At 37.8% G+C, this 12454-nt stretch overlaps 1 protein-coding gene across 3 annotated transcripts in view; it reads left to right on the top strand.

Annotated features, from left to right (window-relative positions):
- LOC131900503 (protection of telomeres protein 1-like) overlaps positions 1-12454 on the top strand; it is a 49576-nt gene that overhangs the window by 23473 nt on the left and 13649 nt on the right. For all 3 annotated transcript variants that reach the window (XM_059251729.1, XM_059251728.1, XM_059251730.1), the window contains exons 6-8: positions 833-1123; positions 4338-4493; positions 7666-7835. In XM_059251729.1, the coding sequence (XP_059107712.1) occupies positions 833-1123; positions 4338-4493; positions 7666-7835 (617 nt within the window). The remainder of the gene's footprint in view (positions 1-832; positions 1124-4337; positions 4494-7665; positions 7836-12454) is intronic.

Raw genomic sequence — 12454 nt, 5'->3', positions numbered from 1 at the left:
AGGAACTGTAGGAAGCAGTTGTTGAAAAGCACAGACTGGGGGACAAAAGGGAAATGGCCCTGTACAGAGCTCCTGGACCTGTAACTGTAATGTTTTTAGAGTGAATATGTCCTGGCTAGTAGGAAAGTATAGATAAATAAATTTTTATCAAGAATCATGTGCTACCTACAAAGTGCACTTTTGAATATGGAGACATAATTTGGAACTAAAACTAGGAAAAAAAATAAGCAACAAGAAAATGAAATAATTACATCTTACTATCAGACATGAAGTACTACCAGAGATTTGTGAAGAGAAAAGAAGCATTTTATATGAACAAGAGCCAGTTCGTGAAGAAAATACTAACACCACGTATTTGATAGTTGTACATTAATGATTCTGCAGACGCGCACAGTGAAAGTCCTTCCAACATGGCCCCCACACACTCATGAAAAGGGTGACTTAGCTCCTGTTGCATGTGCTTGCCTTACACATTTATGGGTTCTGAGTTTCACTATACCGCATAAACGACTGTCACATTATACTTTCCTCTAGTGAAAATTGTACTTTAATAAATTGAACACATAAATGTAAGAATTCAAGTTTGGTAGAATCAGGATAACCATTAGCTACTGTTTTAAAAAGTATAAATTTTACTATGTTAAAATTCACATCCTTATGTACCCTGATAGAGTATCCATTGGTTGTATTGTTTCATGAACTAATTCAGTAAGAAGTAGTAAAGAATCACCCTGCTTCTCCCACTAGAAAAACTTAACATCTCAAGTTTCTTTGGTTCCTGGGTTTTGTATCAGTTGTTTTGTTTGTTTTCTGCTTTGTCCCACGTTCTTAGATCCAAGTATATAAAAACAAACTTCAGGGAATCAGCACCTATGGTTTTGCATCTTTGACGTTTGAGGGCGCCATAGGGTCTCCTGTCACACTGCGCACTTCAGGCGCAAGCTTTAACTTCACTGCTCAGGACTACAGTATGGTAGAAGCCTTGCGGGCTTGGGCATCCACGCACCTTTCAGCATCTTCCACCTTACTGCAGCTCTCTGACGTCCAACCCATGCAGTACTGTGACCTGATCTGTCAGCTCCTGGGCAAAGCAGAAGTGGATGGAGCATCATTTCTTCTAAAGGTACATTTAAAATGCTTGAAGCTGTATGTTAGTGCCACCTGTCAATAAGGAGCTGCAGCACTCTGATGGAATATTTCCGAACTATTTTGTACTGAGTTAAAATTCTTGATACTGTACTACTGCATTCTCTGTGCTTCCCTCCAGAGAAAACAGTGTTGTTTTACAAATGGTGTGACATGCTGCACTTATTTCTTATTTTAATAATAAAAAACAGAGTTCTCTTTAGTGACTCTCCTGTGTATTTCTGCTGCTTTGTGAAAGTCAGCTATGTTGTCACCTATTTACTGTCAGGGTCTATTCTAATTTAGTTCTGTCCCCTGTCATCACTGCCTGGCCCATGGGAGGGCATAGATAACACTGAATGTTTCTTGTCATTCTTGTTTTTAAATTAGCCAGAGGAAAAAAATACAGTAACATAAATGCCCATGAATGACCTGCAGAAGGTAGTTACTTAATCACATTCCTTGTTTGGCCATACTGTAGAGGATTTTTTTCAGCAGTACTGCTTTGACAGAGGTCCTGTGCTTAATTCTCTGTCACCTGTAATAGTCAGACAAGCAATGGAGGGTCATTTTGCTTAGACAATACTCGGGGCTTACTGATACTGCTGGCACATTTCAAAGGAACACTGAAATGGAAAGTAGCAGCTTTATGTAAACAGTGCTGTGAGAAAGTAAATATTTAATCTAAGGTGAGTGAGTGAAGGAAGGCTACACTGAATTGGAAGCAACGTATGATCATTTATGGTTAGATAAGTCCCCCATGTCCCCTGACCAATGTAACATTCTTAACACATGACATTTATCAGCTTCTGAACATGCCCAAGAACAAAGATGTTGGCTCTGTGTACAGAGCACCTTTTGACTATTATGTTAAGAAAAACACTTAAATTTTGAGCTAAAGCCTGACACCCGGTAGCTGATAGAGGCAAAAGTGCATTTTCTCTCTAAAGCACCCCTGTGAGTAGATAGCTTTTTTCCGATAAGCCAACCAGCTCTCAAGTAACTAATTTTTACCTTGGAGAAAGGGTTTACTATGTTTTTTAAATTTATTCTTTGAGAATTTCATGCTTGTATACAATAAAATGTGATTATTATTTCCCTCCCGTATCTCCCTCTAACTGTCCCTTGTTTCTACAAAATACCCCACTCCCAACTTCATGTCCTTAACTTTTTTAAATTTAAAGAGCCCACTAAGTCCATTTAGCACTGCCCCTATGTGCTTGAGTGGGCCATTTTATGGGGCATGCTTCATTCACCTCAGTGGCTGAGCTTCCTTCCCAGCAGCTGCTAGTTGCACCTCAGTTAGGGGTGAAGCCTGGGCAGCTCCTCTGCCTTGAGGCTGCAGAATGGATGGGTGTGAACAAGATCAAGGAATTATTTCAAAGTCAGCATTGGGAGGTGAATGCAAGAAAGTTAACTTTTTTAATGACAGTTTTAAAATATGTCTCAAGTCTTTGCATACCATCTAACAATTTTAATTTTTTAAATTTGCTTCATAGAAATAATTTTAAATGTGTGAAAAAGTACTCTTGAAGCAAAACTTGTTGTGTGAACTATTTGTGTGTGATAGAATGGTCTCTGACTATATAGTAAAATTACAGACATGAACTTGTTAAAATAAACTTTAATAATAGTCTGTTTATTAATGTGCCTTCATTTATATATTGAAAATGTCCGAACAATAGCAAAAATGATTTTGGAAGTATATATGGCAACATTATTCTCTTAACTACTTTTGGAGAATAGAATTTTAATTTTTTTTCTGGTGTTTAATTTCTCATGTATCAGAAATAATTTTGTTTTTTGAGACATGGTTTCTCTACACAGCCCTGGCTGTACTGGAACTGTGTAGATAGACCAGGCTAGCCTCGAACTTGCAGAGATCTGCCTATATCTGGGATTAAAGGTGTGCACTATTACTCCTGGCCTCAGATATAATTTTTTAATTGAATATTAAAAATAGAGGCAAGCAGACATTATTCTGTCTGAATTAAACTTGGTTAGTATGTAAAGTAATATAATTATTTACCTTTTCAATCATACCACAGTAACCGTGGCCCCCTTTTTAGTAATCATGATGTATCCATTTCAGGTTTTCTCAGCAGCAGTGTATTCTAGTATCATTTCTGTTGTTGTGGTAAGACACTGACCACAAGTAACCTAGGGAAGAAAAAGATTTATCTGGTTTATACTTCCAGATCACAGTCCAGAGGAAGTCAGGGCAGATACTCAGTCAGGAACTTGAAGCTTTCTATTCCACACCAGATTACCTCTAAATTCATGCAAAATTCAGTAAGTATGGCAGAAATCATGGAGGATGCTATCACTTGTAGACAAGCTTATGCTGCCCACAGTGGACTGGGTCCTCCTGTATCCATCAACAGTCAAAATAGTTCCCTGCACACAAGCCAGTTTGACCTTGGCATTAAGTGAGGCTCTCTTCTCAAATGATTGGGGCTGTGTCAAGTTGACAGTTAAAGTTAACCAGAACACCATGTTTTACCAGAGGTTTATGAATGTATTTTTTTTATTATATGTATATGTATGGGAATGTGCACATTTATGCAGGTGCCTGAAGAGGCCATAAGAGTGTGTCTGATCCCCTCAGGTTGGAGTTATAGGCAGTTGTAAGATGCTTGACATGGGTGGTGGAAGCCAAACTCATGGCTTCTGCAAGAGCAGTATGCATTGTCAACTACTGAGCCAGCTCTCCAGCACTCAGTAATTTTTAAAAATCTTTAAAAATTCATTACACTTTTGTCTGTTTTTTTTATGTGTACTATGTAGTTACTGAACAAATGCTTTTCAGTTATAATTTGTCCAAGCATATTCTGTTTTAAACAGGTGCAGTCTCATGGTTTTAACAGTTTTATTTCATCTCATATCTTTGTTTTTGGTAATAACGCAGAAGTCATACATACCCAGAGCTGGGGGTGGGGGTGAGAACAGGGTGTGATTGAGCACAGAATAGAAAAAAAGTCAGTCTACAATAAGTTAATGTTTTGTGTGGTATCATAGGGTGATTTTTCATCTTCATATCTTTCTACATTTTCTATATGACCAACAGTTCATATTTAGTCATTTCACAGTCACAGAATGATGGACATCTCGTTTTAAAGTATTAAAGATACCAGCATACATCTGTTCACTTTTAAATTTGACTCTCTTTTTGCATAAAGATTCTTAAGCTTTGCTTTACCACTCTATGGCAGGTATGGGATGGCACCAGGACGAAGTTTCCGTCTTGGAGAGTCTGCATGCAAGACCTTGTTTTCGAAGGTGACTTAAGTCACATTCTGCGGCTACAGAATCTGGTGATAGACATTGTAGTTTATGATAATCATGTCCAAATGGCAAAATCCCTGAAGGTGATGTTGACTAGAAAGATATATGCTATTTTGTTTCTGTGTTCCTTTTACTTGTAATTTTTGTTCATATAATTTTGGTTGACGATTTGTTATTTAGAGTGTAGAAATTAATTTCAAATTTACTTGTTTTCTGCTTTTAAGCTTATAAAACATATGTGTCCAAGTTAAAGAAAGCTCTGAACCCATCTTATGCATTCATAAATTTTTTCCATTGTAATTTTTATTAGAGAATGTCATTATATCTTGCCTGCTTCAACTTCTTGGCCTCTTTTTCTTTGTTGTTAACGTGTTTGTGATTGTGTGTGTTTTATAAATATATAAATACTATTTGTTTGATCCTTATAATGTATTTGTATGCATGTTTTCATGCTGACCATTTGGTATTAGATAACCAATTGGTATGCTAGTCTCTGGAGACTGTTTCTCCCATTTTTGGCACTCCTTCATTGCCTGTCATTTTTTATCTAGGGTTGAGGCATCATGGGCTTTCTCTCTTCCACATTAGCATGTCTGTTGGTATTATCTTTGTTGAGGTTGTTTAGGCAGCCTTGGTGATGGTGATGAGACTTCACGGGTTTAGTTTCTCTTATATTTCTAGGAGACACATTGTCACCATAAATTTCCAGTTCCTCTGGCTCTTACAATATTTATTCCCTGTCTTCTGAAATGATTTCTGAACTTTAGGTACAAGACTTGTGCTGTACATATATTTATTGGGACTAGGCTCTACAATTCTACAGTTTGGTTGTTGTTTTCTGAAATGATCTTTGTCCATTTTAAAGAAATTTCCTTTATGAGTGGTGATAACTACTCCTCCAAGATCCATGACTTCACTATCCCTGGGTAGTTGGCTAGATGTCCAGTACCAGGCATGGTTCCCCTCTTGTTAAGGTGGCATTAAGTCCATTTAGAGAGCTGTTGGTTCCCACTAAGCTATGCATGCTACTCCTGTACCCTCAGGGTTATTATGCCATGCTGGTCATTGTTGTAGTTCAGAGGCATCATAGCTGGGTAGGACTGTTGGTTGCTTCTCTCCTTTGGAAGCTCGCATGGCACCTTCTGGTACCATGAAAGCTTGTCTTCAGGGATTAAACTACACTTTTTTGTTTTTTTGTCATTCCTCTGCTTGTAGAATCTTACTGTATTACTGACAAGACTAAGCAAATAATAAGCATCAGGCACATTTCATAATAACATTTACTCAAACTTTAACAAGATACAACATTGTCTCCAGAAGGCATTTCTGATAATAGCAACTTGTCATCCTTTCTCTGTGATCTGTTCAGAAAGATAAGTTCTCTCTGGCTTATAAATCTTGTTAATAATGCATTGTGGTGAAGGATAATAAACGCCCGTGCATTCACTATTTACACTTCCTCCTGATGATTTTACCGCAGTTATTTCAGATTCCTCTGAAGTGAACTGCGTGTGGGACCTTCTGTGTCCCTGCTGTCTCAACCTTTTGCTCTCCAGAATGATCTTGGCCTTTGTCTTTCATACTCATTTTTAGAGAAATTTTTCATATGTCATGAAGAACACTGAAGTTTCTGGCTATGATTTTCTTTAAAAGTTAATAGGAAGGAAATTATGTTTTTGATAGTTAAGCCTCTGTTTATTAATGTAATTCTTTCCTCCCCAAATTTCAGCCTTCTTTTTGGTCCTTCCAAGGTTACAAAAATCTGCTCTACTAATAAAAAAAATAAGAAACCAAAAATTATGCAAAATAGAAATTGCTTTATTTACTATTCTAGTATCTCACTTTGGATCTCTCTTAGAAAATATATATTCCCTTCTGTTTTCCAAACCTCTATATTCCTCACTGCAATGATGATACAGGAACAGGTAAAGGAAGTTGGGGGAGAGTAGATTAGACACCTCTTCCGGCCTTCCTGTCCTCAGAAAACACAGAGGGACTGTCAAGAAAGACCCTTGGAAGTGAAGGAGTGGTGTTGGGAGAATGGATCTTTGTCCCTGACTTACTCTCCACTGTTTGTGCCCCATCAGAGCTAAAGCTTGGTTGGGCTGTTTGTCTCTCTTCCTTCTACCCTCTCCCCTTTCCTTCCATTCGATGCCTCTTTTCCACTGTATTATGTCACCACAATGATGCAGGATTTGTAGGAAAAAGGAGAAAGGTGGCTTCTCACTCATCTGCTGCATTCAGGAATGCTATTTTTATGTAAGTGAATGAAGTATCCTTGTTTGCAGCCATTTTTGTTCATAAGTCTACATAAAAGTCAGTGCAGTTTACATGTGTGACTTGTTCCTTTGGGTAGATGTCAGTATTTTTGTTAAAACATGATTACCCAGCCTGGGTTTGAACCCATGGCATAAACAATAAACTGTTTTCCCCCATAGGTGCTAGTAGAGGCTTGTACTACAGCACTAGCTCTAAATGTCATTAGCTTTGAATAGCCTACTACATTTTCTACTTGAAATCTTCATTGAAAAAGCTTAAGTTCTCTAGTTAAAGTTGTTTTTAGACTAAATTTAGCAGCATAGCTGATACTGACTCTAGCATCATTAATTCAGAATTCTGGCTTAATCCTGTATTTCAGTTTACAGAATATATTTTGTAAGATTGTGATAAAAGTACAAGTGCTTTATTAAAAATTTTGATTTCCATAGAATTTGTAGGATGGGGAAAAGCAAATGGTGGCACATACATATAAACTCAACAATCAGAAGGCTACAGCACAAGCATTGCTGTGACTGTCAAAAAAATTGACCTGTGAAAATATAAAGGTGATTTTTATGCAGTTACATGATCAATGTTTTCTAGTGTCTCATAGTTAGAGGATTTTATTCCTCATGTTTAATCTCATTTTAAACTTATTCAAGCAAATTCTTTTCAGATATAACTATCAAAAAATTTTATTTACATCTTGGATTCCTTCAATATATTTTACTGATGGACCTCTGGAATGGGCCTGCTTGTGTTGTGTAATGAGCACATTGGTGTCTGCACAAGCATGCCCCTGCATACACGATCTGATATGGAATCCATGAAGCTGATGCTAGGGCACAGTGCTGCCCTGCAGCCACTGTCCTCTGGTTAGATGGTATCCTTGGTTGCTGAAGTTACTACCTCCTGTTGGTTATGAAAATTTCTAATATCAGAAATTGTTTTCATTAGGCCCCTTTTCTGAAATGATCTTCTTAAATAATATTTCAGGTTGGAAGCTTCCTTAGAATCTATAGCCTCCATACCAAACTTCAACCAGTTAATTCAGAGTCCATCACTTCACTGATAAGGCTGGAGTTTCATCTTCATGGAGGGACTAGCTATGGCCGAGGGATCAGGGTCTTACCAGAAAGTAACCCTGATGTAGATCAGCTGAAAAGGTGAGTATTTTATATCCCTGTTTGGAAAATATAAATGTAATCATCATTAGGTTAATTTACAAGGTAAATTCCTGGGCTGTGTGAGGCCTTTGTCTTTTTCCTGTTTCTCCTCTTTGCCTTGAGTAGAATTTAATTCAGACTCTAGTCCTGACTAGGCAGACTGGGCCACTGATCTACTCCCTAAACCACTCTAGGCATACTGAGCCACTGATATACCTCCTTAGACCCATCTCCGCACTGTTTATTTTTTAATATTTAAGCAAAATGAAAAGTGACTCTTGGGGTTGGGGATTTAGCTCAGTGGTAGAGCACTTGCCTAGCAAGCGCAAGGCCCTGGGTTGGGTCTTCAGCTCTGGTAAAAAAAAAAAAAAGAAAAAGAAAAGTGACTCTTCGTCCAGGTAGTGAGGTATAGCAAAGACTGTTTTGAGTTCAGTTTTCCTGTGTGTTTCCAGTGGGTACCATATGTAGAGAAACACTATCACATTCTAGAGGGAGAATCCATGCATCTTTAAAGAGAAAGCACACCATTCCATATACTGGCGTAAAATTACTGTCATACTAGTTTTAACTTATTTCAATTGCTCTTAACATTAAGTTTCTATTTTGCTAGTTCCATATTATTGTAACTCACAGTATATCAGCATATTATTTCACTTTTCCAATATTTTTTATTAATTAAAATATTTTTCATACAATATATTTTAATTATACCATTTCTCCTTCCCCATCTTTTCCAAGATCTTTCCCACCTTCCTACCCACCCAACTTCATATTCTTTCAAAGAAAAATCCAACAAAGCAAACAGGAATACAAACCAAAAGACACACACACACACACATGCATGTGCCAAAAGAAAATTAATAGACACAGAAAATAACAAAGCAAAGAGTGCACCAAAATCAGCAAAAATACATGGAATTCCTTTTGCATTGGCCAAATACCTCCTGAGCATGCATCCTGCCCTAGAGTGTTTGACCTACTCAGTGACACTCCATTGCAGGAAACTGATTTTCCCTTTGTCAGCAGGTATCATTTATAATTAGCTTCTCGGTTCGGGGTGGGCCTTTGTGTCCAGTTTCCCCCCTCAGTGCTGGGGTTTTGTCTAATTTGAACATCTGTGGGTCTTAGGAATGCTGTCATAGTCTCTGCAAGGTCATGTGTGCATCAGTCCTGTTGTTTCTGGAAGGTGCTATTTCAATTAGAGTCACCTACCATCTCTGGCTCTTAAGAGTTTTCTGCCTCCTTTTCTGCCTAGATTTCTAAGCCTTGAGGGAAGGGCTTTGATTTAGGCCTCAGTGCTTCAAAGCCTCTCAACTATGCACATTGTCCAGTTGTTATCTCTTTATTAAGTACTATCTACTGCAAGAAGTTTTCCTGATGAGGTTGAGTGATGATCTGCTCGATATGTCATTAGGAGTTATTTTATTGCTGCATTCCTTTAGCAGAATAATCATATTTTTCCCCATAGGGCCCATGACCTATTTAGTCCTTGGTTCTTGTCTACTTTAGCGGTGTCATGTATGGGTACCATCTCATAGAGTGGCTCTTAATCCAATTTTTAAAAATGGTGAGTTACTTCTATAACATTTGTGCCAATATTTCATTGGTATATTGCAGGTAGGTATCTGCTGCAGTTTGCATGGTTTGTAGCTGGGTGAGATTGATTTTAGCTCTGAACTTGATCTCTCTCTTTTTTTAAAGGTATTCTTGTTTTTCTAGAGCTTTTCCTTACATTATTAATATGAAATTTCTCCAGTGTTTTAATGTAGGCTCTTAGTTTGCCTCTTAGAACTACTTTTATTGTGTCCCATAAGTTTAGGTATGTTATATATTCATTTTTATTCAATTCTATAAAGTTTTTAATTCCCTTAATTTCTACCTTGACCCACTTTTCTTTCAGTAGTAGTTTGTTCAGTTTCCATGAATTCATAAACTTTCTGTTGATGTTGATATTCAGCTTTAATCCATAGTGGTCAGATGGGATACAAGGTGTTATTTCAGTTTTCTTTTTTTTTTTTTTTTTTTTTTCCGGTTTTTCGAGACAGACTTTCTCTGTGTAGCTTTGTGCCTTTCCTGGAACTTACTTGGTAGTCCAGGCTGGCCTCGAACTCACAGAGATCCGCCTGGCTCTGCCTCCCGAGTGCTGGGATTAAAGGCGTGTGCCACTACCGCCCGGCTATTTCAGTTTTCTTATACCTGTTGAGACTTGTTTTTTGTCCTAATATGTAGTCTATTTTTGAGAAATTTCCATGGGCTGCTGAGGATAAAGTATGCCCTTTAGTATTAAGATGGAATGTTCTGTAAATGCGTTCAGTCGGTTGAGTTTGGTCCATTGAGCTTATGATGTTATTTAACTTCAGCATTTCTCTATTTTTATCTGGATGACCTGTCTATTGTCAGGAGTGAGGGACTGAGGTCAGGCACTATTACTGTGTGAGGGTTGGTATGTTGTTTTAGCTGTAGTAGTGTTTCTTTTATGAATTTGGGTGCCTTTGTGTTTGGTGCAGAAATATTTAGAATTGCAGTATCTTTTTTTGTTGTTTTTTTGTTTTGTTTTGTTTTGTTTTTTGAGACAGGGTTTCTCTGTGTAGCTTTGGCACCTTTCTTGGAACTCACTCTGTAGACCAGGCTGGCCTCGAACTCACAGAGATCCATCTGCCTCTGCCTCCTGAGTGCTGGGATTAAAGGTGTGTCACCACTGCCCAGCCTAAAATATCCTCTTGAGGTTTTCCTTTGAATATGGTAGTGTCTTCCTATCTTTTCTGCTTAGTTTTGGTGTAAATTCAATTTTGTCAGGTATTAAAATTGCTACCATTGCTTACTTCTTGATTCCATTTGCTTGGAATACGTTTTTCCATTCTTTTGCCTGAGGTGGTATCTGACCTTGGTGTTAAGGTATATTTCTTGGATGCATCAAAAAGATGGATCCTGTTTTTTAATCCAGTCGGTTAGTATGTCTTCTTATTGAGGAATTGAGGCCATAATATGGGGAGTTATTAAATAGTATTTATTAATACTTGATGTTTTATTATTGTGGTGTGGAGTTTCCCCTCCCCAATTTAGACTAACTTCTGGGGTTATTTATTTCTTTTATCCTCTTGGGTGTAATTAACCTCTTCGGACTGAAATTTTTCTTCTAGTTCTTTCCATAGAGCTGGATTGGTGCACAGAAATTGCTTAAATGTGTTTTTATTTTGAAATGTTTTTCATTCACCATATATTGTGATTGATAGTTTTGCTGGTACAGGTGTCTGGGCTGGCATCCATTGTCTCAGTCCAGGCCCTTCTGGCTTTTAGTCTCCACTGAAAAGTCAACTGTTATGCTAATAGGTCTGTCTTTATATGACACTTGGTCGTTTTCCCTTCCATCCCTTAATATCCTTTCTTCATTCTGTTGGCTTGCTGTTTTGATTTTCTGTATCATGGCGAGTTTTTCTTATGGTCCTTTGTATTTGGTGCTCTGTATGCTTTTTGTACTTAAGTAAACATGTCTCACTTTAGATTTGGGAAATTCTCTGTTATTATTTTGTTGAAAATATTTTCTGTGCATTTGACCCAGTTTTATTCTTCTTCATTTATTCTTATTATCCATGGAAAAGATCTTTTCATAGTGTGCCAGTTTGCTGGATATTTTGTGCTTGGATAGTTTCATGTCTTTAATTATTTTCATTATTTCAACTGTTCGCCTTTTCAAATTCTTCATTAAAGGCATTTATTCCTATCATGTTTAACATCTTTAAAAACATTCATAATTGCTATTTTAAAGTCCTGGTTTTATAATTTGGCTGAATTGCTTTTCTCAGGGTATATTGCAGTAGAGTTGCTGCCTTCTGAAGGGGGCATATGGTCTTGGGTGTTCATGTTTATGTTTCTAGGTTGTGATCTATGCATCTGGAGTTATGATGTTTGAGATGTTTCTTGGTGTAGATATCTGATCTTGTCTGTGTTGGGTAGATGTTCTGTTCTTTGATTTATTTTGCCCAGTCTGTGTCTTAGCCAAGTATGGCAGCTGTGGAATCCTTAAGTCCCATTGAAATGTGAAGGTTGTGGCATCCCTTGTAGAGTGACGTTCAAGAATTACTAGGATCCAGGGTCTGCACCAATACCCTGAGTCCCAAGGGGGTGTGTACAAGGATGAGGGGTTTCAGTGGTGGGCAGGCTGCAGTGAAACTAAAGTTAAGTATGGGGAGACTAAAATGAGGAAGACAGGAAGAAGAATGTCCGTCCACTCCCTGGATGTCAGCCTAGTGTCATAGCTGTGGATCCCTGGTAGAGAGGGGTTCTGATGGTCGGAGTTAGAAAGGAATGAAGATGGATGGGCTAGAAAGGGAGGCTAAAGGGGCTGCCAAGTAGAACTATGAGGGGAAAAGAGCGGTTTGTCCACATCAAGAGGGAGTGTCTTTAGTTGGTGGTTCTTACTTTTCTAAACTTGAGCGACATTATCTCAACTTTGAATATTAGCCATTATATTCCTAGGCAGTTTGTTTGATTATTTTTGTAGTATTCCAATGACTGATTCTTCTACTCAATATGTGTTTGACTTCTGCTCTTAATTTTGAGGGTGTTGGAGTTCTTAGACAATTTGGTTAAAGCTATATAAACCATTGACTGGAATCTGC

Source organism: Peromyscus eremicus, unplaced genomic scaffold (genome assembly GCF_949786415.1).
Source record: "Peromyscus eremicus unplaced genomic scaffold, PerEre_H2_v1 PerEre#2#chr22_unloc_1, whole genome shotgun sequence".
Lineage (NCBI taxonomy): Eukaryota > Metazoa > Chordata > Mammalia > Rodentia > Cricetidae > Peromyscus > Peromyscus eremicus.
The sequence above is the reverse complement of the archived record's forward strand: the minus strand, read 5'-3'. Positions and strand labels throughout refer to the sequence as shown.